This window comes from Lutjanus erythropterus, chromosome 13 (assembly GCF_056507025.1).
Source record: "Lutjanus erythropterus isolate fLutEry1 chromosome 13, fLutEry1.hap2, whole genome shotgun sequence".
NCBI lineage: Eukaryota > Metazoa > Chordata > Actinopteri > Lutjaniformes > Lutjanidae > Lutjanus > Lutjanus erythropterus.
In genome coordinates, this window is record NC_139329.1 from 17,256,785 (window position 1) to 17,273,309 (window position 16,525).

At 37.5% G+C, this 16,525-nt stretch overlaps 1 protein-coding gene across 1 annotated transcript; it reads left to right on the forward strand.

Moving 5' to 3' along the window:
- The first annotated feature begins 453 nt into the window (after nucleotides 1-453).
- On the forward strand, nucleotides 454-15,599 carry cax2 (cation/H+ exchanger protein 2). The gene is made up of 20 exons (XM_084733429.1): nucleotides 454-557; nucleotides 4,101-4,265; nucleotides 4,364-4,470; nucleotides 4,563-4,671; nucleotides 5,993-6,109; nucleotides 6,196-6,257; nucleotides 7,689-7,841; nucleotides 7,956-8,147; nucleotides 8,260-8,359; nucleotides 9,042-9,183; nucleotides 9,331-9,514; nucleotides 9,754-9,853; nucleotides 12,407-12,540; nucleotides 12,629-12,660; nucleotides 13,586-13,698; nucleotides 13,812-13,957; nucleotides 14,032-14,126; nucleotides 14,205-14,283; nucleotides 14,382-14,490; nucleotides 15,195-15,599. Exons 1-20 carry the CDS (start codon nucleotides 488-490, stop codon nucleotides 15,266-15,268), a joined length of 2,283 nt encoding a protein of 760 aa, XP_084589555.1. The 5' UTR covers nucleotides 454-487; the 3' UTR covers nucleotides 15,269-15,599.
- The last annotated feature ends 926 nt before the right edge of the window (nucleotides 15,600-16,525 follow it).

Here is a 16,525-nt window from a genome sequence, read left to right on the forward strand (position 1 = left end):
TTTTGTATGAATCTGTGTGGCATTAGGAAATAAAAGTCCCCTGAAATAAATAAATGTGGCATTAGGAAAGAAAGTCCCCTGAAATAAAAGTTCCCTGAAATAAATAAATGTGGAATTCTAAAATAAAAGCCAATGAAAATAAATAAAAGTGTTAATTAATTAATTAATTTACTTAGTTATTTTTCAGTTCCATAGCCATATTTATTTATTTATTTAATATCGACTATAATGGCTGTCCTTACACGGTAGGCCAACTAAAACTAATTTTAACAGGACGTTGCTGGTTTACATTCACGTTTAGGGTGCGTTTAAGGAGCTCAACCGTGATGGCCTACACTTCCCACAATTCCAAGCGGTGTAATTCTCCGTGAATCAGTGCGTCCTCTTCGCAGCAGCGGAGCGACAGCAGCGTCCATTCACTGAGGCAATGAGCAAGTCAGAGCAGCTGATATAGGACTTTACGGAGAGGTGTTTTTTATCGGTGGAGATGTCTCTGTCCTCCTCACAGAGCTCCGACAGCACCAGCCGGAGGAGGAGGCCGGCTGAACACACACAGGGTGAGAAACGTGGAAATTAAAAAAACTTTATTGATACGTTAGACTGTGTCTGTAACGACACTGGCTTTACATTCTCCATTTTAGTATGTTAGCATGCTGTGTAGGTGTTATGTACCGTGATATCATGATGTGAATAAAGAGTCAGTTCAGGGCTGCTTAGTACTGTATCAGTCACGCAGTATTGATTACGAGGTGGTCCAACCCCCTAATCCCGTGTGTGTGCGCGCGTGTACATGCACATGCGTGTGTGTCAGTACTGTCTGTGCCCAAATGTCCTAAATTTGAAAGTGCACATAAAACCGTAGTGTAATCTGTTTTTGTTTCGGTCTGAGACAGACACCTGCAGCTAAACTGCTGAAGCTAATGATTATTTGTATTATTTATTAATCTGTTATTGTCATTGTTGTTTTTTTAAATTAAAATATACAATGTCAGAAAATAGGTAAAAACAGACCGTGTCCGCCTCCCAAAGTCCAAGGTGACATCTTTAGATTGCTTGATTTGGCCTAAAACTAGAGCCTGACAAATACAAGGCTCTAGCAAGAGATACTATTGGCCTGATATTGGCCTGTCACAGCTATATCGGTATCATGCAGATTGTATTTCTTTGTTAGCTTTATGGGCAACTTCCTGTGTATAATTGATTCTTTTTCTTAATTCAAATTACTTAATTCAGTTTTAATATATATAGTGCTTAACAAAATAAATTAGACCACCTGTCATAAAAATGAGAAAACATAAATATTTTAGAAATCTTTCAAAAACTTGTTTAAAACTAAAAATGTTATTGTTATTTATTTGGCAAATAACAAACTGAAACAACTAAATAGTCCTTTTTCACACATAATAACCAAAAAACTTAATATTTTGTATGGCTTGATAACAGCTTGCATTCTTACTGGCATTGTTTTTATGTACTTTTCGACAGTCTCTTTTGTTATTGAGTTCCAAATATTTTCTAGCTGTTCCCACAGACTTGCTTTAAACTTTTGTGCGATCAATCTCTGAACCTACTAAATCCCAAATTTGTTCAGTAGGATTCAAATCCGGACTTTGACTTGGCCAGTCCATCAGTTCCAGTATTCCAGATTACTTTGTCTTGGTCAAATAGTCTCTGCACAGCTTTGAATTATGTTTGGGGTCATTGTCTTGTTGGTATACGAACCGACGACCAATCAGATTCAGTCCAGACGGGATTCCATGATGCACTGAGATGTTGTGGTAGACATTCTTGTTCATGATACCGTCGATTTTCACGAATTCGCCCATGCCGTTTCCACAAATGGAACCCCATACCATTATGGAATCTCCACCGTGTTTCACTGTGGGTGCAATGAATCCGGCATCAAAACGTTCTCCAGCTTTTCTGTGGACATAAACACAACCATGCTGTCTGAAGAGTTCAAACTTAGACTCATCCATCCAGAGTACCTTCTTCCAGTCATCAACAGTCCAGTGTTTGTGCTCCCTGGCAAAAAAAATTGGGTTTATATGTGGGTATATATTCTACATTCTCTATATTTTATGTTTAAAGAATATTGGCATATATGAATATCAGAATTTTTCTATTTTAATATCAGTATTGACTCCAAAAATCTAGTATCAGTTGGGCCCTATTCAAAAACCCAGATATTATAAATATAAATGGATTAAATGATAAGTTTTCAACTTACTTAATTGTATAACTAATAGATGAATAGAATAATTGTTTCAGCCCTTTTAGTCCAGACTTTTCATTCCATGGCAGCAACATATCTGAGTCAAAAGTTTCAAATCTGCAAGAGTCTAATATAGATTAAGATACCATGAATGAATGAATGAATGAATGATGTCATGAATTCATGAATTTACTTTGATTTATTTGTGTCTTAATGTAGGTAATACTGAAATGGTGGGTACTGCTGCCAGTGCAGAATCACTAACACTCAGCAGAATCTTTTAAGTTTGTGTGTGTTTCAGGAAGTAAATACAAAACAAAGAGGAAACAAATCAGGACTCTTTTTTTGTACTAAAAGTGTGTGTAGGAACCATTTTGAACTGCCCTGACCTAAAAGAGGGAGTCACGATTAATGTACTCGCTTATCCCATGATGCCAGTGGTATGTCAGTATTTGTTCATTCATCAAGGCTGTATCTTGTTAGAGACAAACCCTTGAAATGAGTAAACGAATGGCCCGAGGCGTTTTTTGTCCTTTACTTAATCAGAGTCATGCCTCTGGTTTCCCCACAGAACAAATCCAGCTGTTGTCAGGCTGTCAGAGGCAGGGATCAGCTCACAGATAGAAACCCTTTCTGCTCCCAGAGGAAAGTTGTTTTCCCAGTGTCCATCTCAAGACATTAACATGCATATGAATCCACACAAAAGCTTAGCATCTTTGAAGTACTGTGAAAAATTCATGGAGTTTATACCCTGGGTCTTATGTGGGTCAGGTACAGGTTGTAGACATGTTTTGTTTTCCTCTTTTTAACAGTTCAGCTGTGTCACTACTGATGGTGACTGTAGGCTGTGGAAGCCCATTTTTATCAATGTGATGAAAAAGATCCTGTATGTCATTTAATTTAACTTGTTAGTTTCTTAAAATAATGAGTCAGTATCTAAAAATAATAAGTTAATGTTTATTATTTTGAGATATGAAGTAATTTTGAGATAAATAAGTAATTTCTTATTATTTTCAGACAGTCATTATTTTGTAATACAATGCTAAGTCATAAGATATTATTTTTAAAAAATTGCCATTAGGCTACAGGATCTTTTTTTTCCATCACATTGGTGGACTGGACATACTGGTCAGTACAATATCTGCTGGGTCATTTACTTGACTCAGCCTTTCTGACTCTGCTCTATTGAGAGGGAGCTGCAGTGCAGATACAGTGTGTAACTGACACAGACCAGCATCAAGACAGTGCACGTGGACATTGTTCTCAGGACAAAGACTTGTCTTATGTGGCAGATCTGAGATTCCTCAGATGTCTTATTGTATTTCCTTTAAATGTTTAAAGTCCCGCTCCACTCCATATGTTTGGGAGTCAACTGTGGTCCACTGTGCAGCTTTATTGATTTTTCAGTGAGGGAGAAGCAGTCAATGTCATTTTAACTGTAGATAAATTAAATAATTTTAATTAGCCTACCTGATGATTGAATATAATATTATTCTATCTCCATGACTGCAAATAATGAAATGTGACTGTGGCCCATGCAGAAATAGTACAGTAACTTTATGAGCTGTAATTTCAGTAGTGCATAAGAGTTTCAGTACTGCCTTTGTACTTTTAATTAAGTCACAATGGTAATTTTATTTATATAGTACATCTGATTATACCTAAACTCAATGTACTTTACAGTGAGAGACAAAATATAAAGTATAAGCATAAGCAACATAAATATAAGAAAATAAACATGAGTAAAATGCAGAAAATTAATCAGTGAACAGGATACCCAAACATACCACATATCAGTAAAATCCCCAGAACATCAACAAATCACAATTCAGGGCCTGCTGTATTTCCTCTAATAATTCTGTCGTCATGTTGGTGAATATTTCAGCTTCCTTCTTGCCTGGTGTGGAAGATCCTCAGTCAGGTCACAATCATGAGCAGATCCATGACCGACTGTCTGGAAGTCCACAGCTTAAATCAACTGATGCTCCGTCTTCACATCACTCCATCTGTCCTGCACTGTGCACAACAAAGTGCATATCAGCACACACATGTGAGTACTGTCAACGCCCTGCTTAGATTCTTTTAACAGGAATGTTGTTACGTTTTTATACGTAATTTTTTTTGTCATGTTGTTGCTTGTCATTTAAGGTCCAAGCCACCATGTCTGTGATGACAGCTGGGTGGAGATCCAAAGCAAGAGAACCATCAGGGCGGAGAACGAGGTGGAGGCCAACAAGCTGGTCAACAACTACAGGGTAAGACATCTGATGGCACATGTTTTACTACGTAAATCAACAGGTAGGACGGCTCATCCCTCAAACTGTTTGTGTGTGTTTGTGTGTGTCAGTTTGGTTTCAGAAAATGGAAGAGCCATGTCACAGAGCGTCCGTTTGAAGTCAGATCAGAGGTTGTGAAAGAGCTCTACTCTGAACTGAACGTCATCAAACCACATTCAGGTACAGGTTGTAGTGCCCATGTTGAAAGATAATTCAGGTTTACTACAATTTGGAGCTTAATTTTGTGGATGTGGCTATTGATTATAAATATAAATATAAACAATAACATAAATAACAGAATGTTGAAAATATAAAATGTAGAAAACATTAAAATATCACACTGCTTTGGTTCTGCTGCCTGATAATACTGTACAATTAGTTCTGTCTGTACAATTTAAACATAAGTCTATAGGCTATGGCTACAGCTTTATGTCTCAAAATAGTCAAATAAAACCTATACAGCTGTGGCTCCCCCATATTTCCTATTATACATTTGAAATAAAATACTATTTATACTATGGCTTGGCTGAATACCTCATGATTATGGTTATCATTTTCTGAGAGATTTGCATCCACATTGCCCAGTATGTCACACTAATCAACATTTTAAATCCAATATTTAATCAAAAGTCAATGTCAGTCCATAGCTTCCCCTCCTGCATTCATTCAGAGTTGTAATTAAACCCTGACTGACAGACTAGATAGACTTGTTTTAAATTATATATACACCTCTGACAAGTGCCATCACACCCTTCGGTTATCTGGACTGTTCCCACAGAGGTTTCAGTTGCAACGTATGTTTTTACTGGCAGAGTCTGCTAAAACTGATCTACATGTAAAAAATACATGTACTAATCTAGTAAAAAAAGGTACTTATTTATATGTTAACTCAAGTTGTTTGTCACCAGCATAAAATTGAAAACTTCTCCTTCTGTCTCTATTTGGTTTTTAAAAATGCATAGCTTGTGTTTTTTTTATGTAAAATCTCCACTTTTTACACTGTTCAGCAATACATTGTTTCCTCATTTTCTCATAGCAAAATAACATCATCAGTGATTCAAGAAATCATACAGGTTGTAAACAAGCCAACAATTCAGCCACAAAATTTGCCAACAACTTTATGTGGAGGTTAGTGGACCTGAAATATCACAAATTGATCAGAAGACTAGAAATCCATCTGTAAACGGTGATGAATGTTTTGCAAAGGATATCTTGGTTATTTGTTTTAAACCTGTTACAGTCATCTAAAGTGTTTCTTGCCCCATCTGACTTTCTTTTTTGTTTTGTTTTTTAAGATGTTACTGTTTTCCCAGATCTCATCAATGAACTTGATGAGTATAATGTTATTATTTCTGAGAGAAATGTTGGCTTAAACTACAAAAATATGAACCAAGTTGTAATAAACCGGCATTATCCCGCATATATAGATTGCATGCGTTAGACAGATTGTTATGTGGCTTTTGGAGAACTAAAGATCTCTTCTTGGTCTTCCTGGTGTCAGGTCGTCTCATCACATGTGGAAACATAGCATACGTGTGTCTCTTTGGTTGGTGGGTCTCTCTGGCATATTTCCTGGTTGGCATTCTCATGTTCATCACTATCATTGGTGTACCATATGGTAGGTGACTCAATCAATAGAAATGAATTATAATGTTTGTTATTGATCAGATATTGTCTTCATTCTGTTTTTTTCTCACTCTTCAGGCAAACTTTGCTGGAAGTTGTCCTGCTACTTTCTGTGGCCATTCGGCAAGTCAATCCACGAGGTACCGTCTGGCTTCAGTTCATGTTCTCCTGCTGCTGTCTGTTTTCCTTTTTCTACTAACTGAAATGAGGAAGAAGCAGCGTGAATCTTGCAGTTTCCTCATAGTCTCTCACTGACCTGTGGTCGTGAAAGCAGAGGTCTTTCTTTTGCTGAATGAAACCACAAGTGTGCAACACTGCACAACACATATGCTGCAACTCGTTAGTGCAATATATTGGTGAAGATGGAGGTGAACGTCAGTGCTCTTCTGCTCAGTGAAGGCTTGTTTTAAGTTAAGAGAATAGGAATGAGTGATACCACAAGATTTGGTTTCAAGTAAGTATTAAGCAAGTATATTTATGTAGGGGAGAGCAGTGTGTCATGAGTTATAGGTGAATCCATCATCAGTGAGCTGAATCCTTTCTCAGTGCAGCCATTTTCATATTCATATTAGCTTTGGAGTATACATATATGTATACTGTATGTATATATATGTTTTCTTATGTGTTTGAACAAGCAAACAGCCTTCCTACCACACGTCATTCACAGCGCACTTCACACATGAACGTTGTTTGAACACAGTTCTGCTCTTTAATAAAATACAGCTCAACGCAGAAAAGAGGAACCAAAACTGATCCCTTTGTGGTTTTGATGCTTTTAATGCCAGAATCGATCTTAAAAACTGAGATGTAGTAGCGAAAGTATGATCGATCCACCCACCCCTGTTAGAGGAGAGGAAGAATAGTTTAATAATAAAACTGATATCATTTATACCAGAGTCCCAGTTGTTACTTCACAAGATGTCAGAAGAAACTCCACAGAAACACAAAAACATCTACTTAGATTTTCAGTCACATAGTGACTAGACGTTAGACGTCAACCAGGGATTCAACAAGAGACTCATCAGATTACTGTCATGAAGTGTTCACGACACATTTCTGACCTTTTATATGTCTACTCCACCCTTTAGTGTAGTCATAGGTCAGTTCACTTAATTCACACTCCATCTGACCTCTATAAACAACCTGCTGTTACTTCATCTTCTGTCCCGAAAGTCCCTTAAAATCCGTCTCTTTGAATGAAACTTTACACATGAGCTTATTTGGAACTATTTTCAAATTCCCCCATAATTCGCGAAAATGCCAAATATTCATGGCCTCCAGTTTCTCAAATGTGAAGATTTGCACCGTAAATGGGATATCTTTGGTTTTTTGTGTGTTGATCAGATAAAATATGGAATATGATGATGGGAAACTATGCAAAGACTTTTTAAACTATTGTCTGACATTTTATAAACTAAACAATTGATTATTTGAAAGAATATAAGACGGATCAATCAATAATAAAAAAAAAAATGTTAATTGCCGCCCTTTGTGATTGTGATTACACTACGCTAAATGTTGGTGCTCTAATGATCCAGAAATAACATTCTTCTCTGGTTGTGTTTCTCCAGATTGGAAATACATTGAGGAGATGTTGTGAGCAGGCACCAGACTGTGAGTGTAGCATAGAGGGAATGGAAGATAACTCACCAGTTCTGCTGCCTTCACCCACAGAAGTGCCAATCCCAGAGCTGCCAGGACGACCTCGACGCACTCCATACTGGGTAAGTTAAAATACACACAGACATGAACACCTTTATAAACAGTATATGGCTAATTAATTTCTGCCACACAGGATCGATTGTAGGATATTTTTACTGAGTGTTGTTGTTGTGTAGCATCGTCTCTCCACCTACGTGTGGCTGTTGTTGGGATATCCCCTTCTGGTGGTCATCCACTCCCTGGCCTGCTTCTTCTCCTGGATCCTGGTCTTCACCATCCCCGTTTCCAAGATGAACGCACGGACCCTGGGCGTCATTCTTCTCTTGCCACCTGAAGACGTCTCCGTCTCCGCCTGCTCACAGAGGAAGGCATGGGAGAGATTTAATATTTATCATCCACAGCACATAAACCTGGAGAGATGATTCAGTGTTGATTCGATGCTCATACAGTTTCTCTATTTCCTTTTGACTTGACCTTTAGCCTCAGGGCTACGAGACCAGAGCTCTGCTGTGCTGCTACCACGCTGTCAACTGGTACTACTACAAGTACACTGTTGATGGGATCAACGTGTTTGCTGTCAGTATCCTTTGTCAGTATATGTCAAGTATGTGTGTGTGTGTTTGTATAAAAGTCGACCACATGTAGCAACATTTTCTAACATTTCTCTTATATTTATTCTTAATTTTTTGCTTAGAGGAAAATTAAAGGAAGTTAACTCCAGATGTACCAGATGTTCATAAGAATGAAAATCTACTTTTACCCAGGTGTGCTAAACGATCCCACTTGATCATAAATTGAAAGTGTGTGGCTGATTGTTTGTTGTTATCAGATCAGTATTATTCATTAGTGTGTTCAATTATATTTTTGACTTGTCTGATAACCTTTTATTACATTATGACAGTTTCTGGGTTCCATAGATGTCTTCATATTACTGTTTTTTTTCCAACCAACAGTTTAAAATCGCCTAAAATATTGAATTTAAGACAACATAAAATAGACCAAATTGTTCCTTGCATTGGACAATTAATTTGTCAATTGAAAGAAAGATTTTTTTTATATCTTGGTACGGCCACTCTAAATTTTCTTCTCAGCTAAGAGGAGAACAAAAATCAGAAAATATTGTTGAATCCCAGAAATCAATGTGTACTAACAAAATAAGAAGTCGTCAAACAAAATTTTGAGAAAAGGTGTTGGTATATTGCTTCCTGCATGATGCACAGTTTGTAATATGAAGACGTTATCATCTTTGACCCACATCTCAGACCTCCTTCCTCTAGTAATAGTTGCCATGGTAATCGGTTATATCGACAGAGAAAACCAGTACGCCAGCTCTGAGGTCAAGTTTGCCGTAGCGATCGGCTCCATCATACCTCTGTCTTATTATATTGGTATGGGCATCGCCAGGTGAGCTGCTTCCATTACATTAAAACACACATTGCCTTTTACATCTACTCAATCAAATATGTTAAAATACATGTGATACAAGATTTTCTTCTGAAGTGTTTCTGATGTTAGTTGTCGATTTTTTTTTTTTTTTTTTGGCACCTGCAGTATCTCGGCCCAGAGTAACTTTGCTGTGGGTGCGGTGGTGAACGCCAGCTTCGGCTCCATCACAGAGTTGACCTTTTACATCACAGCCCTGCTGCGAGGTCACCAGGCAGCCAACCCATGTCTGCAAGAGGTTGTAAAAGCAGCGCTGACTGGCACGCTGCTCGGATGCATCCTTTTCATCCCTGTGAGCCAACCTGCATTTGCATTTCAAAGGTTTTAACATTGGTGAAAAAAACATTCAAACATTTAAAAATCAGAAGGAGTTTTAATTAACTTGATTTCAATCTGTACACTCGGTCAGGAATTAAATTAAATTAGTGAATCACTTTCATCGCAGTGGAGACTGAAGTCATGTTACACAACACTAATGCAGCATGTGCAGTATAAATGAGGTTCCTTTTTTTGTTTTGTTTTTTCTCTCAGGGCATCTGCATGATAATCGGAGGGTTGAGACACAGCGAGCAGACATTCAACAGTCGCTCTACAGGAGTGAGCTCTGCCATGCTTTTCATCTCTGTAGGAGGCAAGTAAACCAAAACGTGCTGTATTGTAATCACACAGCTATACATTTTTAGAAGTGTCAGACACAGGTGGTGAAGATTTTTCTCTTTCCTAGATTAGATTAGTTTCATATTAAATTAAAGCTGGGATAGGCGGTTTATTTATGGCGTAATTGGGCAGAGTTTCATAATAATGTTTCAGCATAATGTAATTCAAATGATCTGCTGAGATAGCAAAAGTACACACAGTCTTTACTCAAGCAGAAGTAGATACTTGTGGTGACCAATGGTGCGGTTGGTGGTGCATGCACCCCGTGTACTGTGGCTGTGGGTCAACTACCACCGGTGGCCCGTTGCTGCATGCCATCCCAGCTGTCCTATCCACTGAAGCCATAAAGCCCAAAAATACATACGGTATTTTTTTAAAAAAAGAAGAAGTACAGATAATACTCATGTAAAAAAAAAAAAAAAGACTGCTTAAAGTGTGCAAAACAAAAATAATAAATTCACACAAATGCATTAAAACTAACATAACATGCCTGTTTTGAAAATTTAATCAGTAGAAAGTACATATATTTGTGGTAAAATGTGGAGATTAAAAATAAAAATAGTCAAGTAAAGTGCTCCTCCTAGCTCTGTTTTCAGCCTTTACCCATCTGTGACTTTGGCCAGTCACAGATGGGTAAGATAAAGGTAGTTGATTGTTGAGTCTACAGTCAACTGTCTTTCTCCAGAATCGTTTGTCATTGTTGCACAGAGAGCAGATAATGAGACAACTAAAAGCAACAGAAGTGCAGAAAGCAGTTAAAGGAGAAATATGTTATATATTACTGTACACTGTAATTTATCAGAACTTCGATGTCCTTTGAAATTTCTATTCCAGGCTGGAATGATTGTTTCATTTTGCCCATTTCACATTAATTCGAGTTCAAATTAATGCTGAATGTTTGCCAAATGAGTAAGTGTCTGTTTATGAGTCGTAAAAAATAATTAATGATCTTTTAGAAGGAGTACATGTTAAATTGAGCAATATCTTAATGTAGTCTGGCAGGCAGTGAGATTGGCAGTCACTGAACTCCAGCTGCAGAGTGTGTATTTTTGGAGCAGTGGGTTTTTGTTTTCAGGTTAACAGGCTGAACGTCTGAGCTTCTTTGAGTCTGGTTAGGAGGGAGTGTAGGGAAACAACTTGTTTCAGCTGTATATGATTTCAACCAATTTAACATACCGTCTATTGCTCCGACTTGCTGTTTAGCCTGCAGTGCTCATTTTTGGATGTGCAGTTGTTACATATTGCTCCTTTAGAAGAGAAACACACACAAATAGTTATATATATGTTGAGATATATACTGTTGGAACAAAAAGTAATGCTGTGCAAATATAAGTCACAACAACAATAAGATATTACATACAGAATATGCAGTTTTGGGGTATGATTTGAATATGGTTTATAAACTATAGGTTATATATATATATATACAGTATATATATAAACTATATAGTGACTGAGTATGTGAGAGCATATACAGGTAAGTATGTGTGCAGTGGTATGACAGTAAGTAGGTCAGAGTCAGCAGCCAGTGAGGCAGAGGCAGTCCTGAAGCAACAGAGTTCAGTAAGGTGACAGCTGAGGGGAAGAAGCAGCTCAGACCCTGCTGGTGCTGGAACGTAGAGGTCTGCAGCGCCTCCCTGAGGCAGGATGTGAACCAGCTGGCTCCTCTCTTCCTCACAAAATCCTCCCTTCTCATTTAGTCAGCTGCAGTTTCTCCACCAGGAGAAACTGTTTGGTCATTTTCAGACTTTTTTTCCCCCCTACATTATCAGCAAACAACGCTAGCAGCAATAACAGTTTAAACCTTCAGATGTAAATATGATGTTTTTGCCTCTTAAAGAAAATATTTTGTAGCTGCTTTGAGATGATTGTGCCTCCTGCAGGCAACAAATGTTACAGCTACATTTGTTTTCTTTCAGTGCAGATGCTGTTTTCATTGTTTTTATATATATAAATAATATATATAAAAACAATATATAAATATATATAAAATAAAAATATATAAAAACTTTATATAAAATATATTTATATTTTGTATTTTCTATATCTAACACATGTGCCACCTGTAAAATAAATTCTAAAGAATTAAAATACTTCTGTTACACTAATCTCCAGTGGATATTAAATAATCAAATAAAGAAACAGTTCAATTAGTGGTTCTACAACACTAATTGGTTGTAGCATTTTTAAATTAATTAATTACTGAGTCTAAGATCTGACCTTAACATGAATCATTTACTTACATCTTGAATCTTTCACTTAAAAATCAGAGAAATAATTAAGACCAATCTACTGATACAGAAGAAATGTGTAAGTGATTTCAATGCCCAAATTCATGCGTAATTCAAACATTTAGCCCCAAAAGTATCTGACATGTGACTGATATTTGATCAAATATTTGATGATGCTCAGGTGGAAACAGAACCAGCTGTGGAAGTGTTTTTTTTAAACACACTATTTCTGTCTGTCAAAGTGGAAATTACCAAAGTGTTATACACAGACTCATCCTCCTGACTGTCACTGGCAGGTGTGTTTGCCCCCACGCTGTTCTCCAAGGCTTATGGAAACCTGGTGTGTGACGCCTGCACCAACTCCACAGGAGGAAACAGCACAAGCAACAGCAGCGGGCCGTTTGTCTGCCACAACTGTCACTATGATCTGGTCAGCATCATCATACAGAAAAGAATATGTATGTGTCTTATATACACTGTGTTATGTATAATGTGTTTGTTTGTTTTTTTTTCAACAGAACAATGGAACATTGTTCCACAGCCACGTTGAGTAAGCAATTCATATACTTTTCATTTATGTACTAACTGAAATGTAAAGAAATTAAAGGACTACAATGGTGATTTTGCATGTTTTAGCTGTTGATTTTAGACACACCTCTCAATATTTAGGTTTGAAATAAGTTGTTTTTATTTTTTTGGCAGGGTGGAGTTAGGATTCATTCCAACTATGCTTAAATTTGCAGGCGTATTTATGACAACTGGTTTGTCTGCCTGTGCAGAGAGCAGTTGTGCAACACCAGTTGAATTTGGTTGCAGGTTGCCAGGTAGACAGATGGGTTGAAATTGTACGTAAGGTGTCGATTATCCGTGTAAATTGTGTTTCATAGATTATCTGGCAGCTTGATCAGACAAACATGCAAAATGATTATGATTATTCATAATAATGTCTGAGGGCCTTGCAAATTACTGGAGTTTCCAGGGAGCAATAAAAAAAATGGGATGGTGCTGGCAGATGATTTTGAAATATGTGAGAAACCCAGGAAATCTGGAATGTTGGCAGGTCTGTTGTAGGTGTGGAGATATTCCAGCTACGTTCAGTACAGTCACTTGAGCTGTGTGTGTGTGTGTGTGTGTGAGCTGTGAGCAGTTTCATGTGAAAACTCTTCTTGACGTTAACGTCACTCTTTCCAAATGTCCATGTTTGCTTGTTATCTTTCTTCTCGGTTTACTTTTCAACAGCAGACTCAAAAGTCAACAAGGTGTTTCCAACACTTTTCTCTTTAAGTTGATTTTGGTACAAATCCAAAACAAAAGAGATAAATCAATCTAAAGCTAGTCTGTGCTGTGGAAAGTGGTTGGCAAAGTAATAATAAAACAACCTGCCCTGTCTTCTGAGTTTCTAAAAGAATTAAATAAGCTGTTATACCCTCTTTATTTTTCTTCTCTCTTTTTATTGTTTGTGTTGTTGTCGTCAGGCCACTGGTGTACTCTGTGTCTGCCCTCTTGCCAGTTGCTTATATCATTGGTCTGATATTCACACTGAAGACGCACTCCCACATTTATGACATCCATGTTGGAGAAGGACAGGGTAAGAGTCTCCCTGCTGGCGAACACAAAAATTGCATCTTGTATTATCACACTGCATTACGGTGAAGATACAGTAATGCCGACACACCGTTATGTCTTTCTTTGTCTGTGTAGTGAGTGGACACCATGGAGCGGTGGTCCACTGGTCACGGTGGAGGTCTCTGGTCATCCTCATCATGGCGACCGTGCTCACGTCTGCGTGTGCTGATCTCGTCACTGAGCACATCCAGCCCATTCTGAACCAGCCCAGCATCTCTCAGGTCAGGATCTGAGCGTTCTTGGGCAGTTGATTTGTTTGCGCCAACTGTGCTGAAGTTTGAATTTGTGTCTCCAGTATTTCATCGGGGTGACGGTTCTCGCTATGGTTCCTGAGATTCCAGAGATTGTTAATGGGATCCAGTTTGCACTCCAAAACAACATCAGTCTGAGGTAAATACTGTCTTTATTGAAAAAATGAATATTAATAAGAAATTATATCTGTATTCTAAATGATTTGTCTTGTTTCAGCCTGGAGGTGGGAATCTGTATTGCTGTCCAGGTCTGCATGCTACAGATTCCAATCCTGGTCTTATTTAATGCATTCTTCGTAAGACACCCCTTTCTTTATTTTGATCATTGATTCATTTATATAAAGACCTACTGTTTGCTGTCTCTGGAATCAAACACCTTCTCTGTTTTGTTTAGGATGTGGGATTTGTGCTGTTATTCAGTGATCTGCACCTGTGGGCCAGTATCTTCAGTGTAATTGTCGTCAACTACATCTTCATGGACGGAAAGTCTGATTATTTTCAGGGTAAGTTTGGAGTTTTTCAAGAATTTTTAACGGAAAACCTACATTTAAAGGGATAGTTCAGATTATCTGAAGTGGGATTGTATGGGGTACTTATCCAGTAGTCAGTGTATTACCTACAGTAGATGGCAGGTGGCACACCCACAGTTTGCAGAAGCAGCAGGAGTACCACTGCAGGAAGCTAAACATATTTTAGCAACCTAAAAAAAAATCAATAAACCTTTGCCATCAGACAGCCTTTTCAATATCAAAAATATCATCAGTCAGTGATACTGAGTGTGTTGTGAGTTTTATTCAGCAGAGTTATTTAAACTAAATAATGAAACTCAGTAAACCTGCCCCACATGCCCCAGGAAGAGTTGTTACAACAGTCAATGGGTACATCTGAATATCATTATGATATTAATGTTTCCCTGTGACTCCATATGGTAAGACCTTATAATAACCATCATTAATAAATGTTAAATTGATAGTTTATTAAACTTGTTCAGTTATTTCACTGTATTATGGTCATATTATGTTTGCTATTAGTTATTTCTGTGATAATATAATTTTAAGAATGGATACATACTAATCCAGTTTGGTGGTTTCATAGAATGCCATCAGAAAACATGAGATCATGTTGATGATCTTGTTCACCTCAGTGACATGTCAGTCTTGTATTCAGTGTTTTTTTTTTTTGTTATTTCTATTCTTTCGTCTCTCAGGGACGGCTCTGGTGGTCGTCTACCTTATTCTGCTGGCTCTGTATTACTTCGCTCCATCTCCGGCAGGCTGCTGACTGTGGGAACGATGCTTTTCAGCGCACATTAAAGCCTGGAGGACCACATTAAATAACCACTCCCTGTTGATGATTTTGTCCTGACAGGATGACTAAATGCTTGTGTGTGAATCCTGACATGGGACTTTTATTGCATATAGAAATGACAAAACTGAAATATTTAATCTCAGGTAGGTACCTCTTAATCCTACTGAACTATATGTCCTTAGATTAATAACTTTGTAAAGTGTGGTGAAAGAAAGCAGTATTTTTACAATACAACTGGATATTATAATGTAAAGAATCTGCACTAATGCTATTTTGTTTAAGGTACTGTTAAATACATTTTGTATACTTTTAAACTGGTATGTGTCTGTCAAACTTAATGATAGAAGTGACATTATTTTAAATGGCTGGCTGTGCTCAGCAAGATCAGTAATGACATCAGATAATACAACATTTTGAAAAAACTGGCTGCCTGTGTTTTTATTGTTTGTACAGACAGGAATTACAAAACATAATGTACATTACAGCAATGTTTGCTTTTGAGGAGACATTCACCTTTTCTCTCAAGAGATTATGTAAAGTGACATGCACAACATACCGACATGCAAAAGAGATCATTTTAACATCAAAAAATGATGCAAATACAAACATCTCAATCTCAAGCAAGGCAGTACATTTACCAAGTCCGAGCACATACTGAAGCAGACTGTTGCTTCACAGTAGAATATAAATAAGGCCATAACATAACAAGGGGAACTGTGAAAATGGGCATCATGATACAATAGCTTTAGTTTTAGAGTGAATGTGTGAAATAAAATGCTGCACAGACTTGATATTCAAATTCAAGGTAAAGGTTGACAAAACAGGTGAAAAAAAAAGAGGCAAACGTGTGACTCGATACAAGCAGCTGTGAGTATTACTACAATATTTAAATGGACAGTTCTATCCAAAATATTTTTTGTTTCCTCTTACCTGTAGTGCCATTTATCCATCTAGATTGTTGATGTAGTGGTGTGAGATATCAGACATTAACATGTCTGTTTTTGGCAAAAAGAAAATACTTTTGTGAAAAACTCATCACCAATGTCTCTTTCTAGAAATCGTGACCCAGTTATTCAAGATTCTCCACAGACCTTGTTGCCAGCAGTTTCATGTAGGAACTGTAATTCTTGGAGTTTTCTAGTTAATCCCACTATGTTCAAGAGAAGTCAGACATCTCTGTGGCCAATATCTCTGAAACTCTGCCACTCGCATCAAAAAAATCTAGATGGA

What these genes read in the sequence shown, in the direction of transcription:
- cax2 (XM_084733429.1), top strand. Translation starts at nt 488, where the DNA reads ATGTCTCTGTCCTCCTCACAGAGCTCCGACAGCACCAGCCGGAGGAGG. An exon ending in CCGCCTGCTCACAGAGGAAG is followed by an intron (nt 8,148 to 8,259) that starts GCATGGGAGAGA and finishes CTTGACCTTTAG; the next exon opens with CCTCAGGGCTACGAGACCAG. An exon ending in CCATGTTGGAGAAGGACAGG is followed by an intron (nt 13,699 to 13,811) that starts GTAAGAGTCTCC and finishes TTGTCTGTGTAG; the next exon opens with TGAGTGGACACCATGGAGCG.